Genomic DNA, 23,472 nt, shown 5'->3' on the forward strand with positions numbered 1-23,472 from the left:
AGCTACTTGTATGTTAGACATGTAGAGTCTATCAGTTAACTTTGTATATATATTATTGTCTACTGAAATCAAGAGTATTTTATAAAATAATTTTAGAGTTTAAAGGAAAAACAATAAAATAAACACCCATTTCATTTCTCACCCCACTCCCATGAAGTTTATACCTAGGAAGTCCCCAGTATATTCTCTTCCATTTTCGTTCCCTGACACTCCTCCCAAGTAATTAACTTTGTCATTCCATTTGTAACCTCAACATTTTGTTTGTGTCTCTAAATAATCTGCTAGTTTTGTGTGGCTTAAGATTCACTATTCAGTATGATGTTTTGTCATTGCTCTCTGGTGAATAATCTTATTTAGATGATTTTTTCCTAATACCTTCTTTACTTAACAAGTTTTTATAGGAAATGTCTGAAAAATTATATCAAATTCCTTTCAATGTCTAGTAATATTATAACACTTCACTTTTCCTTTGTTGATATGATGATTCATACAGTTAGATTTTCTAATGTTAAACCATCCTTACATTTCCATAATCAACCCTACATGATTATGGAATATAAGTAATTTTCACTCCTGGATTTAATTTACGAGCATCATATTTAAAATGAATCTACATTTAGATTTTATATAAGATTTTCTTATATAATAAGAAATAAGATATATTTCTTAAGGTATAATAAGATTTTCTTCTTCCACATGATCTTTACTAGTTTTTAAGACTCTAGCTACATAAAATAAATGAAAAACATCTCCTGGAATAATTAACATAAAATAGATGCTCTATTTTATCTTTTCCTATCTATTTTTTTTATAGGTGAGTCAGAATTCAGTTATAAAACCACCTGGGCCCGGTACCTTTCTAAATGGAAGCTATAAAAATATATATTATATTTCTGTACTTACTGGCTTATTCAGGTTTTCTTTTTCTTAGACCATTTTGAGTACTTTATATTTTGGTAGGAAATCCTCTATTTCCTCTAGATTTTCAAATCTTCCATAGAGTTGGCGTGCTATCTTAAAATTTTTTTTAACCTCTGTATCTCCTTTCTCATTTCAAACGCTGTGGGTGTTTTTGGTTTCTCTATTTTTTTTCTTAACCTGTCCTTCCAGGGGGCTATTCACTTTTACATAGCTTTGCTGCGTTTATTTTGTGGAGGTGTTAAGAGTAGGCTTTTCATGTTAATAAAAATTCATTAAACTCAGCTTTTATCTTCATTATCCCCTCCTTTCTATTTTCTGTTTTTTGGTTGTTCTTTCCCTTTATTTTGAATATTTATTTTATTTATTTTCAGTATTTATTTTTTACAATAAAAGCATTTAAAGCCATACATTCTCCTCTGAGTACAATCTACTCTGTCTACCAATTCAACTTTTGGAAATTTATTCTACAGAAATGAAAGCATCAGCATACAAGAATGTAAAGCATCAGAATGCTTATATCTTTTTCACAGTGGTAAGCAAACAAGCAAATAAACAACAACAACCTACCCCCACCTGGGATACAACTTAAATGTCCATCAATACTACAAGGGTTGCCTCAGTTATATTATCGGCTCACTATAGAAGATTATCTTGTCATTTAAATTTGTGTATATTGCACCAGAGGGATGTCCATAAAATATTATCATGTGTATAACAAAACTGCAGAATGTCATTTGTAGAATTCACTTTTATAAAAAAAAGTATATAAAACAAAACACACACCAGAAATTATTTTTGTTTATATATATATATATATATATATATATATACACACATTTGTTTAAAATATATGTGTATATATATACATATGGACACACAAACACACCATATATATCTATGTGCATTTCAGATGTGAAAATAATATAACCAAATCTTCTTGGTTACTTTAAAGGAACACATCAGATGTGGTAGGAAGAGAATGAACCTGTTCTTTATATATCTCTGCATCATTTCACTTGTTTAAACAGGAATTTATTACTTCTATAAATTAAAGCACACAATTAAAAGGACAACAATCTATTGACACTGCTATGAAATTCTGATGCTAATTCTAGGAGCATATTTTCAAATTTATTGACTAATCTCCCTGCATTATCTTTATCATAGCTTTTCTATCACATTCTTTGCAATATAAATTACTGTGAAAATTTCTTCTAAATAAAAACCAATTAATGGGTTAAGACCTATATTGTTTTCACTTTCATATATACATATTTTTTTCTAAATGATTATGTTAGTAGTTATCGAAACTATGGGCTACTATTACACAAAATCTCTCGAAGGCCTCCTGAAGAATTTCCTTCAATAGTAAACTTGTAGAAAGCTGAAGAAGTGAGGTACTAATCAGGTAGGAAAAGGTTTAAAAAAGTAAGATAAAGAGAGAAGGGTGTTCTCTTGTCCCATAATATAAAAGGAATGCAGTATTAATTATTAGCTATGAAAAGACACAGGCCTTGTTTTTGTTGCTTTCGTTTTTTTGAAAAGAGCCATTTTTACATGGCACAAATTGAGGTGTTAGTGAAGTCAGACAAAACAGAAGCTACACAACAACAAAATTAGCGGTACCTTTTTCTTGTAGTATTTTCTTGGTGGTGGCTTGATGGTGGCAAGGAGATTCTTCCATATCATGATCAGATTTTGAAGGAGAGGAGAATGACGTGTCTCCCCCAGTAGAGGAGGAAGGCTCCCTTTCTGGGTGCAGGGGTCCCTCTTGAAATTCAGCTATGTGGTCAGACGAGAAGGGCACACTGCCAGCCACTGGAGTGAGGGATGAAGCACCAGAATCTGATTCTGGAGAAGTTCTCAAACCCTTGGGCAGAAGTGATTTGGTAATGTGCATGTGGTTATAGAAACTGTTTGAAGGCTGTTGGTATAAGAGATTATAAAGGAGGTTATGCCACTGAGCATCAGTCCCATGTGATACTTACTTTGAAATCAGATGGACCTTTTTTTAGTAAATCCCTATGAAAACCCATTTTTGTTGGTTTACAGATAAGACTACATAGTTCACAACAATTCACCATATTACCTTTGTAGCTACCACAGATACCTAAGACATACAGAAACAATGACTTGTACACTCATTATTTACCATCAGATAAAACCAACAGCTGAATATCAAAAGCACCATCATGAAATATGACAATATGGATAATGCTCTTGGTTATTAGTCCATCAAATGAGTACAGAAAGAATTTGAATTACAACGATATATCGAGGTGAATAAGAATTTAGGAGACAAAGAAGTGAACTATTCCAGCTGTTTCCAACTAGAATACAGAATATGGCTGCAGGAAAATCATTATCTTCAATAAGCTGTAGGAACAAGGATACAGCCCAAACTCACAAGTCAGAAAGCGGTCAGGGGCACTCACCTTTCGCTCCAGACTGTCCTCGCCATCTGTTGAACTGACACTATCATAGAGTCTTGTCCTAGAGGGCCTCTGGCGTCTGTTCTTCACGGAAAGCTGGGCCCGGGTTTTCAGTGCTTTTGAATCCAGGCGTTCTGTCTCTGGGACTGCTTCATTAAAGTCTAAGAAAAGAATATTGCAAAATAATGTGTGAAAACTTTGGGGAGGACTGACAGAGACCATAGACACTGATAACAAAATCTCAAGGTTATCAGTAATACCAGGCAGGAAACAGGTGACAACCATGGCAGCCTGTTTGGTAACAGAGGTAACAAAGAAATCAGTGAGATTTAGGAGAAATGTACAAAGCCTAAGGAAAGAAACGAACACTAAAGATGACCAAGTCAACAACAAAAATCTAACATCCAAAGCCCATTAAAACCTTTCTACAACATAACTATTAAAAACACGCACTTGTATTTATTTATTTACAAGAATGCATGCTGGAGTGTTGGATGAACAAAGATACAAGAAGGTGTATCAAAGTTGGGAGATCTTAGAAATCAAGAAAAAAAACTAAAAAAGTCAGGTGCCAGGTCAAGAGCAGATAACAAAAGGTGACCATCAGCATAAATTTTCTACAGCAAAAGTTACCAAGACTGTAACTGTAAGGACTGTACCATTTTGGTCTTAATATATTTTTTTCCACCCAAAACAGAGTTTCTGAAAATTTAGCTTGTGCTTCTTTGAACTCTCTAGAAAGACCAGCAAAGAACTTACCTCAACAGCAAATTTAAGATAGCTGGGGAAATAAAACAAGGTCGGGCTATCCAAGCAAAACAAAAACAAAAAACAGGTAAACCACCACAAGTACTTAATTTACTAGTATTATGGATGAAGTATAATAAACTGACCATTGATAGATGGATGGATAAAGAAGATGTGGTGTGTGTGCGTGCGTGTGTGTGTACACAACAGACTTATTACTCAGCCATAAAAAAAGAATGAAATCTTGCCATTTGTAACAACATGGATGGACCTAGAGGGTATTATGCCAAGTGAAATAAGTCAGACAGAGAAACACAAATACTGTATGATTTCACTTATGTGTGGAATCTAAAAAAGAAAACAAATGAACAAACATAACAAAACAGAAACAGAGTCTTAGATACAGAGAACAAACAGGTGGTGGCCAGAGAGGAAGGGATATGGAAATGAGTGAAATAGGTGAGGGAGATTAAGCAGTACAAGCTTCCAGTTACAAAATAAATGAATCATGGGCATAAAATGTACAGAGTGGGGAATACAGTCAACAATAGCATAATATCTTTGTATAGTAACAGATGGTAAACAGACTTACTGTGGTGATCACTTTGTAATGTATAAAAATATCGAATTGCTATGTTGTGCAACAGGAACTAACATAGTGTTGTAAGGTCAATTATACTTCAAAACCCCCCCCCAACCAACCAAACAAACAAACTCACAGAAAAAAGAGATCAGATTTTGGTTACCAGAGGTGGGGGTGGGAGAAGGGGGACTTAGATGAAGGTAGTTAAAGGTACAGACTTCAGCTATAAGATAAATAAGTACTAGGGATGTAATGTACAACATGATAGATAATTAACACTGCTGTATGTTATATATGACAGTTAAGAGAGTAAATCCTAAGAGTTCTCATCACAAAGAAAAAATATTTTTTTCTCTTTTTCTTTTACTTTGTATCTATGTGAGATGATAGACATTGACTAAACTTATTGTGATAATCATTTCATGATTTATGTAAGTCAAATTATTATGCTGGGGCTTCCCTGGTGGCACAGTGGTTGAGAGTCCGCCTGCCGATGCAGGGGACACGGGTTCGTACCCCGGTCCGGGAAGATCCCACATACCGCGGAGCGGCTGGGCCCGTGAGCCATGGCCACTGAGCCTGCGCGTCCGGAGCCTGTGCTCCGCAGCGAAAGAGGCCATAACAGTGAGAGGCCCGCGTACAGCAAAAAAAAAAAAAAAAAAATTATTATGCTATATGCCTTAAACGTATACAGTGCTGTGTCAACTACATCTCAATAAAACTGTAAGATAAATAAAGTAAAAGAGCTGAAAAGTTAAAAGAAATACCGTCCCCCAATTTCCTTTTATTAACTTTTAAGTTTATATCCCAAGTTATGTGTATGCGTCTTTGTCTCATTTTGTTTTTCTTGGATATCTTCTCTCCCCACCAGAAACTACACTGATTTTTCAAAGGGAAGTGTTTAAGTCTTTAAATAAAAAGACTCAAAGAAAAACAGAGTGAAGTGGAACACACACAAAATGACCTGGTAAAGGCTAGAGGGAGAAACCACTCTAGTTCTCTTTAGTCTGCCTCTCCCCACCCCTTAATCTTGCTGCCCAGAGTCTAAGTCAGGACTCAAAAGTTGCAATTCTGAAAGGGAAGAGGGTAGGTTACCCACGAACACTGGCTGAATAGGCACTGGCTGAGGAAAAGTGTTCCCCTAGTTGAATTTATTTGGAATGCTATTGCTCCTTACATTTGCATATGTAGCCACTCCTTAGAAATAATGAAGTTTGGTCATTAACCCTATATTACCTTTTCAGAGCGGCAGTCATTAAATGAAGTCATAATGTTCAAGAAATTAATGATCAAGTGCTTCTTGGATTTAAATTATTAAGAATAAAGCAAATAACTGAGCTGTAGAAAATATTAATATGTACTGATATTAATAGAGTAAAACAATTTCTCACAGTAGCATTACCCCCAGGAAATTCTTTTCACAGTATTAAATATTATGAAGTATTATGTTCTAAATATATTATATTATAAAAGCAAAACAAGGAAGCACCTCAGGTTGTACCTTTCTTACCTATGGAACTTAGCACTTGGCATATGGTTCTAACAAATAAAATTAAATATATTTTTCCCTGAGAGGTACATCCACTGAATAAAAATATGTACAGGCTTGCCTTTTCATTTCATTTGCCTTTTCTTTCTTGAAAGAAAAGTGGATATTCAGAAAAGTCAGACCATTCAAGTATATTTAAAGACAGCTAAATATTTTCTATCAGTAGTCCCTTTATTTTTTACATGTCAATGAAGAAAAAATAATCTCCTTGATCACTTTAATTTCCTCTTTTCAATAAAATCTGAACTTGTAGCTGCCCATTAGGAGTTGTGATAATTGGGAGAGAATCAACTTCACCAGCTCTTGTTTACATATAAAAAGTGGAAATACCACATGGAGGAATGCAATAATGTAATTAGATATACTGCCATATACACACATCTTACAACTTATCTATCTCATATTTAGACTGTACATTTTATAACACCAAGCACTGTCACATACATCATCTCATTTGTTCCTCACAACAGCCCCAAGAGACAGAGCAGCCAAGTATATTTTTTCCTCTCCTGAAGCTCAGAAAACTTGACTGTCTTGTCCTCATCCACATATCTAGTTTATGAGCTGCCGTGACTACGTATTCTAGTTTTCTGACTCCTAGGCCACTAGTCTGTACACACCAATTTAGCTAGTGTTCAACAAATTATTAGAATAAGATTTTAATGCAATTAGAGTTCAGTGTGTTCAGCTGTCAATTCACAAATGATGTGACTAGTCTAGAAAATTCACTTCTCCAACATGTTATTATGAAATGTTATTAATCTTCCACATTCGTGGAAGAGCATAAAAAAGGAAGACGTTGAAAACTATAGAAAAACTATTTCTCGGATAATTTCTTCTTTGGTTTAGTAACAACTTTGGTTACCTGGTGACAAAAAGAACCAAGTAGGAAGCTCATTCTACTTTTGTAAACATGGTTCCTTTTGCAATAGAGACCTAACTCTGGAGGACCTAGCATAGTATATATAACATCCAGGATTGCAGTAGCTACCTCATCACTAGGTGCTGAACAAATAAAGTGAGGGAACGTGAGAACTGCTTATCAGCAGGGTTGAGAGTAGAGAGAATTATTCTGGGGCTTCTGCCCCATTACTGTTCAGTAATTTGCCTGGTCCTGGTGTTGGACAACCCCCAAATGGCAGTCTTGTATGCTTACTTTATCATCAGCTAGCACTGACTGGGTGCCCACCGCTGGAGCGCACACATGTAATGATACCTATTAAACATGAAGTTAGCTGGAGTCTGAGAAGCAGTGGTTTAAATCCATTATCCAAGTGGCCAACAACTCATCACACCCAATTAACAATTTTTGAGGGCCTGAAAACAAAGATCTCAGGGCCTCTTTATAGCAGTGATTAAAGGGTTATAAACCAGTCATCTGTATTCCCATCCTGAGGAAAAAAATTTTTTTAAGCTTTATAAAACTGGAATGGAGCTAAGGACTTTCACTTCAACAACTCTTATACCAGAAGGAAGTTGGAAGAAATGGCTGTCCAGAGGAAGCAACTACTAAAGACACCGCAAGTAACAACCCCCTCAGGAGTATTAGTGTGAGAGAGGAGGAAAATGTGTACAGGATTATGCTGCTGGGTAACTAGAAGGGTGATCTAATGACCACTAGAAGCTATATTTTTCTATCATGTCATATAAGAATCAGAACACTATAATTCAAACGAACCTTAGGGATTCTGGCCCAGCCTTTTGTCTCAGGTAGGAAAACCAAGGCTCCCAGGTCACTAACTTGTGTACTGACTTTATCACAGTTAATCTGTGGAAGACTGGATAGAGCTCAGTCCTCAGAAGCCTATCCTCTTTCTAGAAGGACACTCTCAAGTCTGAAAGTAAATTTCACAAGTCACCTTCCACCTTCTTCGAAACTTCTTTTTAGTCTTACTCTACGTTCCAAACAAAAATACATGTCAAGGGGTAACTTTGCACAGTCCCAGAAGGATATAGCATCGGAAGAAAAAATAAAATGGAGGGATTTTATTTGACTTTGTATTTATCCAAGGAATAAAATTCTTACATAGAAAAATTAGCTGTCACTTTTGTGGATGATGATGTGGCAGGAGAAATCCAACTGGGTCAACATTTCTAAGTTATGAGCTGCTCAATGTAAGGGCTTCGGTGGCCATGTTCTCTCACTGTCATTCATTCTCTACAGAGATCTTAATCAACAGAATAGCATAACACTACTTTCATAAACGCAAGACCCTGGGTTCTTCCTCTACCCCTTGTCTCCAGTGTACCTTGTTCTGCTGTCCATTAGAATTAGAGGAAAACTTCCTTTTCCTCTCTCCTTTCTTCTCTGTTCTTTCTTTCAGACCCTCCAGACTCTGAAATAGCCTATCTCTGACCCAAATGCAGCTAGAAATACAAAAGAAGAGCAGATACAAGTGGATCAATAAATATAGACAGACAAATGCAGAAAAGGTATGAAGTAGCTAATGATAATGCAGGTGTGAGTGGGTGGGACTCCACCTCAGTACACCTGCATTTTAAGTCTAGCTTCAATATTGCTTCACATTGGATCCTTTAAAAGAAGTTAATGGATTCGATCACAATTTTAGCAGCTGTTATGAAAAATGTTCTGTGAAATTAGGATGTTATAGATCATATCACACAGAGACCAGTTCTCTATAGTAATGCTCTGAGTCATTCAGTTTTTTCACTAGATTGACGTTATTTTTTGACGTAAATGGAATGCTGCTCACAGATCAGACATAGGCTGCGAGGGAAGTAGGGGAATGGTGCAGCATAACAATGGGGTCTGCTCCGCATTCTTACGTTCATTTTTCTCCTCATAAACAGTCATACACACCTTATACCATCACACTGCCTGGCTTGTGCTATTATCAACCGAAATGCCGAGCATAATGAGGCACTCGGTGGCATCTTTAAACTTGAACAGTATCTGCATATCGTTCAGTCACTGCAAGTTCACAAAAGATGGACTCATGGGGCTTTGGGTTGATACACACCGCATTCAGAGGTAGGCTAATGTACCTCAGAGAGGCGGTGTACAATAGTTGCCGTGAGAGGAGACCTGGAGTTAGTCTTCCTTGAACAGAATCCAAAACGGTGGCTCTGTCACTAAATTGGGCAATTCCTCTAATCTCTCTTTCCCTCAGAATCCTCAGCTGCTAAAATGGGCATGATAATAACAACATAATAATAACTGCATTGTCATGAAGACTAAATGCATTAAATAGATATACAAATGCTTGAAAGAGTACATTATAAGCACTCAACAAATGTCTTTACTGACATAAAAAGATTAGCAAGATATTCTTAAGTGACTAAAGCAAGGTGCAGAACAACATGTATATTCATTTTAAATATTAAAAAATCCCAGCAACATAAAATACATTTTTCCAACGGTAAATATATGCATATAACTGCATAGCAAGCGAGCTGGAAAGATATACTTCATACTGATAATGGTGGTTACCTCCAAAGAAGATATTAGATTTGGAGATGTTGGTCAACAGGTACTTTAGTCTTATTTGTAATGTTAAATTTGTGTTTTGTTTTTTTTGCATTAGGTATTAAAAAAGTCTATATATTACTTATGTAGTTAAAATTAATAAAAATGAAAAAACACATATTCAGTAAATTTACTTTTACAGACATCTTAATTCCATTCTAATCTGATAGCTCTAGTGTTCTAGGACTCAGGATTATCAGATGTTGGTATCAGCTCAGGATACTCTGTCAAAATCCCTGTGACTGTCAGCCTGCCCTATGTGAGATGGCTGTTCTTTCATCACATCTATGGAGACCGTTTGCCTGCCTTGCTATTTCACTGCCAGGTGACTGGGACTAAATAAGGGCCCTATAGTTTAGCTTCCTTCCAGTTACTACTTTGTTTCAGTATTGTACGGGGAGGATGTACTGAATCAGACATGGTAATTTGAGACCAAGTTATACAACTTCAGCTCATCTTATGATAGCACTTTGGTTAGGAACCCATCCATGGGTAACTCTCACTCTGAACTCTATTAATAGTCGAATTCTTTATAACCACCCAAAACCTGATAAATTTTGTATCCCAAGTAGTATTTATGAAATTTTAGGAGGCTGATTTGATTTCTTACCATTTTAGAACAAGCAGAAGATTATTGCTGTTTCTTAATTTTTTAATTAGGTCTGAGTTTATTGTTGTATGAACTATATATTTCATTTGCTAATCTTTGAAAAACATTGAGGAATTCTTTTTTTACCTAGTTATGAATAAATGCAATCTCAAAACTATCTGTATGGTTTTGAAACATAATTTGGTAATCTGTTTTAATGTAGTGCTTCTCCAGTGCAGTCTGATATTTAACTTAGCCTTCTTCAGCTTACGGTCAACCTACACTCCTATTCTCAAAGGGGAGAGAGGTCCAAATTTTGCTGTCTATATCTCTTAAGACTATACTTTCAGGGATCATTTCTACAGTTCATATCTCAGGAATGACTCTTTAGTAATGCCACTAGGCTAAACTACCCATGGAAGAAGTGACTACAAGTCAGAAAAAAACTATATAAAAAACTAAGTTCCATCATATATCATTTGAAATACTTGTAAGAGTTGCTTGATTCTGAGAACATAAAGGAATACAGAATTGCGATTTAGACAACAGGGCATTTAAATATCTTCGGACTCCTTCATTGTAAGCTGTCTTTAGACTCTGATAGAAAAGATTTGCATTACCCAAAATTTGAAGAAATGTAAAATCAAATCAAATGGGCAAACCGGCTGGGAATTGCAGACCTCTGTAAGACTATGAAGTCATGTCAGAGCTTGGGTCTAGGCAGGTGGTTTATGTGAATATCCTTTTCTTAACACTATAGTGTCTTTGCCATGACAACAATAAACAAGCTTCTGTATTCTCACTCAGGGCTGCTTATAGGAATCTAATCAGTTTTTCTGTCAATAATCTCTGGATATTAGTAATTCCAAGCATGCTAGTTAGGCAAGTCCCCAAATTATATACTGTGACATAACATCTTCCTTGATTAGTATGGGAAGAACTAAGATTTTACGTCTTTGGTAGAAAATAACCTAAGTTACCTGAGGTGATAATTGTTGGCTTCCAAAACTGTGCAAAAGATACTTGCACAGTATCTTTTGACTAGAGGAAGACTGAGTTGCATAATACAGCATTAGAAGATTTAAGAAAACTTTAAAGATCACAATACTTGTAAGTTTAATAGAACAGATGTATAAGAGCTTCTTAAGTACTTGCAAAGACTGTCAGTTGCTAACAATAGTACTTAAAAAGGAAATCAAATATAAAAAATTTATAAATGCAATTTTAAATGTTTGTACATGTTCAATTAGCTAAGTCTGTAAATAGGAACTAAATATTATTCAACGATCACTTAGCAGTGATTTGCAAATCAAGTTTTAAAATGTAAAGAACTAGGTTTTTGATAATATAACTTGAATAAATCAAACATTAAAACCAAAATAAAAATAAGAATGACTTTTTGGTGCCCCAAACCCTTCTGTTTCATCAGAAAACTCACAAGCAACAGAGTTTTCAGTTTCAAATTTTCAAATACGTTCTAATTTTTCCTAACTTTCCTCATAAGTGGAATTTCCTATAGGTCTCAGAAATAATCAGGGCACAGCATTGAAGTAGAACATTACTTCATGTCCACCTAAGAGAATTCAGTTATAACCTGATGTCTGTGCCCCATATTAACAGAAAAAACCTTAAGGATCTCAGTACTATAACTACTGGAACAATATGGTCAGCAGACTGTTCAGAACCATGCACACAAGAGAATTTTCTGGTCCTAATTCCAGAAATAGCTGTTCGAGTTTTAATTCTATAAATGCTGTGACCCCATGATTGATTGTGTTTCCCTCTTGGCTGGTAGACATCTTAAGTGAAATCTTAAAAAATCTACAGGAACCCACTGCACATACTTCATATATAAACCACCCCGTACAGCATCTTCTCCTTCCTACTTTTATATCCCTCCACCCTGATTTCCCAGCTAATTCGTTTAGTCAGCTTACCTTAGCATAATCATATGCTGTCTTCCAATCTATAAAATTAGGATTCCACGGTGAACCAGAGCATATTTATAAAATATAAGAAACACTTCAAAACACAGCTATCTTGTGACATTTCCTTGAAAAGGAGCTATATTCCACAGTTGGGTTAAAATTGTCTTGACTTCCAGAAGATCATAACCTACCTTTACAGTTCAATTGGCTTTTGAATAAAATTTTATTTTAATTGAATTTTATTCAAAAGCCAAAATAAAATATGAAGTAGCTTACTTTTCCTAAAATGAACAGAAAATTACTTAGCTTCTGAAAAAATAACTTGCTTTCCATCAAAACAACTTTAGATCTCTTCTAGCACTAATACATATTATCAGTATGACTGAAGGGTCTGGTGACTTCTGTGAACTTATGAAGATGCAGTGAGAAACATGAACCAAGGAGAGTTGCCGTTTTGCCACTAAATACCTCCTTTTGAATGCCTCATTGATTTGTCAACAAAAGTCTTAACGGCTTACACATAGACAGATGCAAAACTTGCACAAAACTAGACAGGCAATTTAGGTGCTTTGCTTTTTGAGTAAGAGAACAGATTTTGGCTTTAATGATATGCCAGAAAACAATCAATAAGTAGTGATTTCTCATTTATTTGGCTTGTTCATTAAAATTTTCCACAGTGATTTACTGGGAATGTTCAACCTTTAATTAGTACAATAATATTTCATGGTCAAAATTACTTACTGGGGATCAAGAGTTACTGAAGGGACTTCCCTGGTGGTGCAATGGTTAAGAATCTGCCTGCCAATGCAGGGGACATGGGTTTGAGCCCTGGTCCGGGAAGATCCCACATGTCACGGAGCAACTAAGTCCGTGCACCACAACTACTGAGCCTGCGCTCTAGAGCCCATGCACCGCTACTGAGTCCACGCGCTACAACTACTAAAGCCCACACACCTAGAGCCTGTGCTCTGCAACAAGAGAAGCCACCGCAGTGAGAAGCCCGCGCACTGCAACAAAGAGTAGCCCCCGCTCGCCTCAACAGTGAAAACCCAACGCAGCCAAAAATAAACAAATAAATATTTTTAAAAATTACTGAAAATAACCTGTTCAGGAAAAATAAAAATTGTGAAAGTTTACCAAAAATTTATATCTATAGGCATGATAAAGAAAGCTTGAATGTAGTCAAGAATTCTCCCCTGCCCCAATTTAGAACTAAACAACATGACAGCATGGAATAATTACTTCACTGCTCTGTATCTCATGCTCTTGTATAAGACACTCCTGATGATGTAGTGTAAGCATTCACTTTCCTTTTAATAACTTTCCATTTCATGAATTCTGACTTTAATCATGTCTTTAACCTTCTTTTAAAATTCTGGGTTCCAGTGCTAAAAGTGAATGTTTAATGTACTCTCAGACTCTATCAGGAAATAAATCAGATGCGGTGGTAGGAGTCTGGCCTGGCCTCAAATCTACAGGTAGCAGAAAAGAGCCACTAACATTGAGGGCTCAGGGAAACACAAAGACAACACATAGTTACAGCCTCAGCAGAAAATAATTTCTTGGAGGAGTCCAAACACCTCATGAACTTCCTTATCGATGTAAATGTCTGGCTGGTGCTGGCTTTTTTTTTCTTACAAATCTTAAACTAATATTTTAAGCCTAAAAATTTTTTGTGGTTTTTCTCATTCTCATCTTTTAATTATGCTACTTAATATTTTTTATTTTAAAATATTTTATTTATGCAAAAAAGTATACCATATATGTAAGTCATACAGAAATAGAAGGGGGAAAAAAAGACACCCATGTACCTACTATCAAGCCGAAGAAACAAAATTAGTACTTTTGAAGCCCTCTCTATGTCCCATTCCTAGTTATAACCCCTGTTTTTTTCTCCTAGTTATTCCACAAAAGTATCTCTAAAGAATATACTGATTAATTTTGCTTGCTTTTAAACTTTATACACATGGTAATGAACTGTACATAATATTCTTCAAATCATTTTTTTTGTTTGCTCAACATTATGTTGAAAGGTTTGACTAGAATTAATTAAATTTTTACTGTAGCTATTATGAATGATGTTGCTGTGTATTTTTGAACATGTCTCCTGGTACACAAGAATTTCTGGAGAGCATATATATACACAGGAGTGAACTTATTGGGCCATAGAATTTGTACATCTTCCATTTTACTAGATAATATCAAATTGTTTTAACAAAATAGTTGTATGAGTTTTCTCTTTTTCCCCTACATACTGGCTATCACATATTACTGTGAAACTTTATCTTTGCCAATCATTTTATTTTTATTAATGAGGTTGAATGTTTATTTATGTTCACCAATCTTTGAGTTTCCTCTTTTGTGAACAGATTGCTTATGTGTTCTGTCCATTTTTCTATTATGTTAGTTGTATTTTCTTATGACTGGGGAAAGTTTTAAGTATATTCTGGATAACGATAACAATCTTTTTTCTTAGTTACATGGGCTGTAAATATCTTCTCTCAATTTTTGGCTTCTCTTTCTATGTTTTTATAGTATCTTTTCATGATCAGATTTTCTTAATATTACTGTGGTCAAATTTATCAAACTTTTCTTATGATTTGGATTTTTGTGTGTTAAATAAGAGATCGCATAAGCATTCTCCTACATTTTCTTCTAAAAGTTATAAATGTTGCCTTTCATATTTGAGACTACAATCCATTTGAAATCTATTTCATGAATGAATTCTATTTCATGGGATCCAATTTCATTTTTCTCCATTTGAATCGTCAATTTTCCCAGACATTTGTTAGTCCATCCTTGCCCCACTAATCTGCAATGTCAGTTTTGTATCATTCTCAAACTAACATGAATGGATCAGTCTGTTTCAGACTCTATTCTGTTGCACTGGTCTACTTGTCAATTGCTCAGATTACACTACACTGTCTTAATACTATTGCTTTACAATGAATCTAAGCATCTGAAAGAACAAGTTCCCTCACCTTGGTTTTCTTCAGGAGTATCTTGACTATTCTGGGTCAAGTTGTTCTTCCACCTACATTTTAGAAACAACTTGTCATGTTCCAAAAAAAAACACAAACAAACAAAAAACCCTGTTCAAATTCTGATGGAAACTGTATGGAATACATAGATTAATTTGGCATAATATCATTTTTACAGTATTCAGGCTTCCTATCTCTTTTGATTTATATGGGTCTTCTTGAATGTCTTTTCATGGGTCTTCTTGAATGTCTTTTCATGGGTCTTGAGGTTCTTTTGTTAAATTCATACTAGCTACCTTATATTTTTTGTTGCTATCATAAATGGTAGCTTGTAAAAAATTACGTTTTTTGGGACTTCCCTGGTGGTACAGTGGTTAAGAATCCGCCTGCCAATGCAGGGCATATGGGTTCGAGCCCTGGTCCAGGAAGATCCCACATGCCACGGAGCAACTAAGCCCGTGCGCCCAAACTACTGAGCCTGCGCTCTAGAGCCCACAAACCACAAGTACTGAAGCCCGCGCACCTAGAGCCGGTGCTCCGCAGCAAGGGAAGCCACTGCAGCGAGAAGCCCAAGCACCACAATGAAGAGTAGCCCCCGCTCACCGCAACTAGAGGAAAGCCCGCACGTAGCAACAAAGACCCAACACAGCCAAAAATAAATAAATAAATAAATAAATTTATATTTTAAGAAGTTACGTTTTTTGTCAGAGTTGACTGATGTCTTATGATTCTAAGAGCCATCCACCCTGCTAAATTCTTAATTCTAATGACCTGTAGGCTCGAGTATTTTTATGTATTCAATTTTATTATCTGTGAATAATGATAGTTTTGCCTCTTTTCACTCCTTATATTTTTTTATCTCTTTTGCTTGTCTACTACTTGCTAGGACCTCTAGGATAACATTGAATAGATGTGGTAATAAACATTTAGTGGGGGACTTCCCTGGTGGCACAGTGGTTAAGAATCTGCCTGCCAATGCAGGGGACACAGGTTTGAGCCCTGGTATGGGAACATCCCACATGACGTGCAGCAACTAGGCCCATGAGCCACAACTACTGAGCCTGCACTCTAGAGCCCGTGAGCCACAACTACTGAGCCCTTGTGCCACAGCTACTGAAGCCTGCGCACCTAGAGCCCGTGCTCCACAACAAGAGGAGCCACCACAGTGAGAAGCCCGTGCACCACAACAAACAGTAGCCCCTGCTCACCGCAACTAGGGAAAGCCCGCATGTAGCAACGAAGACCCAATGCAGCCAAGAATAAATAAATAAATAAATTTATTAAAAAAAAACATTTAGTGGTGAAATGTTAAAAATATTCTTAATTTTAAAGGAAATTCTTGATTTTAACATTTGACCACTAAATATGATGATTGATAGAGACTTTTGTTAGCCTCACATAACAAGAAAGTTCCTATGTATTTCTAGCTTAATAAACTTCTTACCATGAATAACTGTTCAACTTTAGTGTTTGTCTTCATCTAATAAAATGATTATATACATTTTTCCTCTAGTTAATGTGTGAATTATATGAGTTTTAAAATGTTGAACCAACTTTGTGTTTCTTACATAGACACAGTTGGTCATGATAATATATATGTAGACTTTAAAATACATTTCTGGATTCAACATTTACCTTTGTGAACAAGTAGGTTTTTTTTTTTAAATAAAGAGAATTCTGGCCAGCCAGTGGGCGTTCACTCCGCTCATCTGAGAGTAGAGGAGGAACTCTATTCCAGAACACAATAATGTTAGTTTAAACCTCAGAAACCTGTATTAACCCCATATCCATCCTAACTGTTAAATATACAGATCTATACTACATTAGCTACACAGAAAACCATACTCAAGGCATTTGCCAGGGAGTATAACCTCTAACTTACTGACAATTTATATTTATTAAAAGCTCACAAAGAACTACAACACTTGTATAAAAAGAATGTTTTCTTGTTTTTAAGAAAAAACAAATCCCCAACGCTTTGAGGATTTTTACCAACTCTTTACTTGGTAATGCAGGTCATGCTCCAATTATGGAAGATATTTTTTTATGCTTAGTTGCAGTAAGGACTCATTCCCAAACAAGACAAGTCATGACTTCACATGGAACCAATAACTGGATTTTTTTTAATAAAAGGAAGACTGGCAAAAAAGCTTGCCCATTCAATTTCAAATATTGGTTATATATAAGGTATAGCCACCGATATTCTTTCATGTTTAGAAATTCTTTGTCATTATTCAAAAAATGCTGTTATTTTATTTTGCGGTACGCGGGCCTCTCACTGTTGTGGCCTCTCCCGTTGCGGAGCACAGGCTCCGGATGCGCAGGCTCAGTGGCCATGGCTCACGGGCCCAGCCACTCAGATCCTCCTGAACCGGGGCACAAACCCGTGTCCCCTGCATCGGCAGGAGGACTCTCAACCACTGCGCCACCAGGGAAGCCCCCCAAAATGTTTTTAATCATGTTAATAAACTTGTTTACAAACAAACAACCCCCCCACAACAGTTGAATGGGGACATCTTAATGAATAGTCAATCCATCCTCTCCAGCAAATATTCTAAATTTTATCTGTAGGTAACCACACAAAGAATAAAGTTAATATAGGAAAAAGTAAATAAGAAAAGAAATCCCCACTTGACTAATGCAAAAGAAGGCAAGAAAGCAGATAAAAAGAACAAAGGAAGATTTTTTGTTAGATTAGAAACAAATAGTAAGATGTTAGATTTAAACTCAATATATCAGTAAATAAATTAAATAGCAACGTTCTAAATGCATCTTAAAGATTGAGAAAATTTTTTAAAAGCAAGATTGAGACTGTAATAGAAATAAACAACTAGCCATTGCTTATAAAAGACATGGAAAATTTGCAGTAAAAGAATGGAAAAAGATACCACAGAAACACTTACTAAAAGAAAGCTGATACAGCTCTTCAAATCTCAAACAAAATCGATAACAAGGTGAACTACTAGAAATAAAGAAGGATATTTCCTAATGATCAGAGGTCAATCTACCAAGAAGGTATAACGATTCTAAATTGTATGTATCCATTAACATCACCTCAAACACATAAAGCAAAAACCGACATAACCAAAAGAAGAAACAGATAAATCTACAATTATAGTGTTATTTTTTGACGCATCTCCCTCAGTAACACACTCTAGAAGTTTTGAATATGGTTAACAAATTTGACCTGACATACATGACAGAGCACCTGAGCACCAACCTAGGTCAACAGAGAGCTAAGTACCATCATTTCTTATACATCCTCTCCTCTCAGTAATTTAAATTGCCTTTACTGAACAGTACATTGTATATTTATGTGATGCCATTAGTCCACACTGAGGTTCACTGTGTGAAAATGCCCTAATACAATCATCAGTGGATCTACTGTAAGGATGTTATCAATATTAATATCACTGCTCCAAATCATGCATTATTTGTACCAGTAGTTATACTTCTCTTGAGCAGATGGTTTATCTTAATCTTATGAACACTGTGTAGGATGTAATGGACCAGGGTTTCCATCTCCTTCTGATGACTAGAAAGTTTACAGCCAAATTAAAGACTTAGCTTCAGAAATAATAAAAATATGGTATATACACTTGTAGCATCATATCTGGTTCTACTCTGTCCTCAGCCTCATTGTTCTCCTTTATTTTGCCACTTTCAATTCACTCTCTCCTGTCATATAAAGGTGTCGCTCCAAGTTATTTCTAGACAGTGCATGATGAATGAAATATAAGAATTTAAAAACACACAGGTGGTGAAAAAGGCAAATACCCTTAATGGCAGTTGTTTACTTCCCCTTGCTCTTCCTGATAAAGACTTTATTTAAATATGAGTAAGTTACAAAAAAACGATTCAATTCAGGAAAATCAGATTCAGTGCAAACCAATAAGCTAACAAATGGGTCACAATAAGCAAATACCATACGATAGGGCCTACTGACCAAAGAATTAGCTGGCCTGAATATCTAAGCAGGCTCAGAGTTCTACTGATATGTCCACAAATCTCAGGTTTGGGACGATGCTTACTGGGTTCAGGATTCAAATGTGGACTACTATCTGAGATCTACTTTTAAGAAATCTGGGGCCTGAGACTTCCCTGGTGGTGCAGTGGTTAAGAATCTGCCTGCCAGTGCAGGTGACACAGGTTCGAGCCCTGGTCCAGGAAGATCCCACATGCCGCGGAGCAACTAGGCCTGTGTGCCACAACTACCAAGCCTGCACTCTAGAGCCCATGAGCCACAACTACTGAGCCGTGTGCCACAACTACTGAAGACCTCGTGCCTAGAGCCGGTGCTCCACAACAAGAGAAGCCACCGCAATGAGAAGCCCGCACACCACTACGGAGAGTAGCCTCCACTCACCGCAACTAGAGAAAGCCCATGGGTAGCAATGAAGACCCAATGCAGCCAAAATAAATAAATAAATAAAAATTAAAAAAAAAAAGAAACCTGGGGTCTTATTGCAACAGCTGAACCATTTTGTGGAAAAAGAGTAAGGGAAAAGAGAAACAGCAAGAAGATATTATTTTCATTATCATTATGCTCCTTTCTCTAGGATATTCTTAAATTACCTAAAAAGTAGCTAAGAAATATTTTTATTTTTAAAGATATTGGGATTGGGACTTTCCTGGTTGTTCCGTGGTAAAGAATCTGCCTTCCAATGCAGGGGACGTGGGTTCGATCCCTGGTTAGGGAACTAAGATCCCATGTGCCGCGGGGCAACTAAGCCCGTGCGCCACAGCTACTGAGCTTGCGTCTCTCACTAGAGAGCCTGCATGCCACAAACTACAGAACCGAAGCACCCTGGAGCCTGCACACCACAACTAGAGAAAAAAAACCCGCACAATGCAACTAGAGAGAAGCCCGCAAGCCACAACAAAAGATCCTGCATGCCGTAACTAAGACCCGATGCAGCCAAACATAAATAAATAAATAAATAAATAACAAATCTTAAAAAAAAAAATATCAGGATTGACTAATTCCAGCCACAATTTACTATGAAAGTCTCGACTTTCCTATAATCCTCTATCTTGCAATTTAAGTCTTTTTTCTTCTTGCACAGTTCTCATTAGAGTTAAGAAATAGTAAGTAACTAAAAGAACTAAGGATAAAATGCTTTATATACCACCTCCATGTTCATACTTTGGAGAAGACAACTTGCAGTGTTATCTAATCAGTGCCCCACTGGCTGAGTAGATGGGTGTGAAATAAAAGAAGCATTTGGTACTAATGCCCAAACTTCAAAGGGATCCTTGAATTACACTTACAAACCTAGCAGTGACCCAGTTCCTGTTATGCCTCAAAACTATTAACGGTATTGCTTTGGATTTCCTGACTTCCTATGATTTCAGCCTTTTCTGGGGGCAAAGAGTTCCTATCAGTTGTCTAGGAGAAGCAGCAGACTCCAGAAAACCAGTACAGTTCAGTTGAATAGTTAAGAAAATGGGCTGTGGAGCTGGATGAGTCCAGCTCCTGGTTCTACCTCTTGCTCACTGAGTGACCTTGGACAGATGGTTTAATTTCTGCATCTGAAGTTTCCTGATCTGTAAAATGGGATGACAGCAATACTACTTCTTAGGGTTGTTGTGAGGATTAAATGAATTGCTGTAACTTAAAACACTGCCTGGCCCGTAGAAACACTACATCAGTTCCCAAGAATAATTTTTTTAAGTGAAGTATGGTTGATTTACAATATTGTGTTAAAGTATTGTTTGTTATCACTACTGCTGACTTTGCAAATGTTATCTTTTTCCATTAAAAGAGTTTTTAATTTCTGAGAAAAAACAAAACTGTTAATGGGTCACAATGCTTACAGAATTAAGTATAAGCTCTTCTTCCGGCATCCAAAGACTACTTTTACTCCAAGAACACCCTATGACACACTTTTAACATAAGGTCCCACTTTTAACATAAGGTCTATGAATCAGGAAAAAAATTATTCTAATTTTATTCACTTTTTTCTCTTCTTCAAACTCCCTCTCATCTCTTAAAATGTTTCTATCATCTATTTGTTTCATACCAAACCCTTCACCTGCCTCAGGAAGAGCATGGTATTTAAGTGAGTTTTTTAGAGAAGTTAATCAAACTACGACTACAACCCTTTTTCCTACCAAGATCTCTCTAACATGCCTGTTTTCTGCTCTTTTTCTAATCCTGACTTGAATATCTGAGTGGCCACAGACATTTCTAGTCACTTCGGGGCCTTTGGATACAAGGTAGAGAACTCTTATACAGACCAGCATTACTCAGACACTAAGAAATTATAAATATGAAACATGGCAGTGGGACAAAACTGTCATTTTTCACATCCTGGAACACATGTAAACTAGTATCTGACCAGCATACTGGTGTAAACTAGAAGGGATTTAGAGTTTGTTTCATCTCTTGGTGAAAAGAAATTGTTATAGTTGCTTTATGGATTTTAAGAAAAAAGTATCAGAATGTGTTAAATAATATATTTGTATATATAATCTGCCAACATTTTTTTTTTTTTTTTTTGGTGACCAGGGATTGAACCCAGGGCCCTCAGCAGTGAGAGCGTAGAGTCCTAACCACTGGACCTCCATGGAATTCCCAATCTGTCAACATTTTAATGAGATACTTGAGTAGGCTTAGTTTATAGAAAGAACCATACATATGATGTTTGGATATAAATTTAACTGTGGCAAATTTTTGCATGGTTTGAAAAACGGTTTTATCACTCTAAAATGTACAATAATTTAATATCGAGAGTCACATAATTAATCCATCCCCAGTTGGGACTCTCGTTCCTAGAAGAACATGAGTTCTTGTGAAGAAGCAGCTGCTAACATGCTCTGCCTTTCCTCCTCTTACCTTTCTGCCTCCTTCACTCTCTCCTTCCTTTTCTTTCACATTTCATTCTAACATAGATTTTCACTGACCTATAACTGATAATCCTTTTGCTTCACTGAGCTGCCTCAGACCCAAAAAGATGCTAAACCACTCATCCTATCAATAAAACACTCCAGTGCTTGGAAAACAAATCAGAACTGGACAGTCCACAGGAGGTGGAGAGGTAAAGCACTGCACCTCAAGGGCGCAGACTAGCAGAACTGACTTCAACCGCTGTACCCATCCTGTTGCAAAAAGGTGTGTGTTGGGGGGGAGGGTGATCATTAAATACCAAATGGCTTGCGTTTGGTCCGCTGCTTTACTTCCTTTTCTGAACCTCTAGGACTTCAGCGTTCCCTAGCAACAGAAGCAAAGGATCACTTTAGAAAAGTGCTTTCCAGAGCATTCCTATCTAGCTACTGACCAAGCCATTTTAGTTTATGTGATCAAGCAACTGAAATTCAAGGAGATTTATCACTGACTGTCCTCGGCAGCAAAACTGGAAGAGTACCGCTTGATATGTATGCTACTAATGTCTGAGATGACTGATTCTACCTCTACTGCACAAGCATGGATTGGTTTCAGGAAGAATTAGTAGTCTCTGCATCTCACCGTGAACCGACAGTGTTGCTAGGGAAACTGATAATTATGTGGCAAAATGGAGGGTGTAGAAGAGAAGAAAAAGGGTTCAGAAGAAATGTAAGGTTTTAATCCAAATCAGCATGTTTATAGTATAGTTTGCTGATATTCTGTAGTAATATAATTTAATAAATACCATTAATTATATGTTTGACAGGATACAGATTTCTGAACTAAAAGAAATGAACAGAAATGAATTAGACTGTGGAAAGCTACTGGTTACTGATCATACTTTGTGTATGGCATAGCAGGAATATATATTTATTATAAACTACGACGAATTTGAAGAATTAAAATATTCAAAAAGGTAAAAAAACACATTGATTTGATTTCTGACTTTTTAAAGAAAACAATCTTATCGAGTTCCAGATATAAAAATTGTAACTCCATAAAAGCTCTAATAAAATTTCTTTTTTTCACCTCAAACACCCTTTAGGGTGAAGAAGAAAGAAGTGTTGCCATTTTGATGTTATACATAGTAAAAAACCAAGCCAGAGAAGTTGAATGACCTTCCTAAAGTCACATACCTCTTCAGTTAGTGGTAATGTGGGTGCTAAATACTCTTCTTTAACTGCCTGGGAGGCATTATTTACAGATTATGTCTTAATAAGGGAAAACACAGCAAAAGGATATAACCTTAGTGAACAGATGCAAATCTCTAAATACCACTTTACTTTTAAATGAAAATTTCCAATACTTCTCACTTTCAACGGCTAAGAGTTTAGTTCTGAAAGTTAACGATATGATATAAACACTTGTT

The 23,472-nt window shown here is 36.3% G+C and overlaps 1 protein-coding gene and 1 pseudogene across 1 annotated transcript in view; one reads left to right on the plus strand and one right to left on the minus strand.

The window, feature by feature from the left end:
• The window catches only part of PPP1R9A (protein phosphatase 1 regulatory subunit 9A), a 316,728-nt gene that overhangs the window by 31,653 nt on the left and 261,603 nt on the right, over window positions 1-23,472 (minus strand). The window contains exons 12-13 of the mRNA XM_073809700.1: window positions 3,357-3,514; window positions 2,548-2,845 (exon numbers count right to left, since the gene is read on the minus strand). Coding sequence (XP_073665801.1) covers window positions 2,548-2,845; window positions 3,357-3,514 — 456 coding nt within the window. The remainder of the gene's footprint in view (window positions 1-2,547; window positions 2,846-3,356; window positions 3,515-23,472) is intronic.
• On the plus strand, window positions 10,643-10,734 carry LOC117313665 (small nucleolar RNA U3; annotated as a pseudogene).

Source organism: Tursiops truncatus, chromosome 9 (assembly GCF_011762595.2).
Source record: "Tursiops truncatus isolate mTurTru1 chromosome 9, mTurTru1.mat.Y, whole genome shotgun sequence".
Classification (NCBI taxonomy): domain Eukaryota; kingdom Metazoa; phylum Chordata; class Mammalia; order Artiodactyla; family Delphinidae; genus Tursiops; species Tursiops truncatus.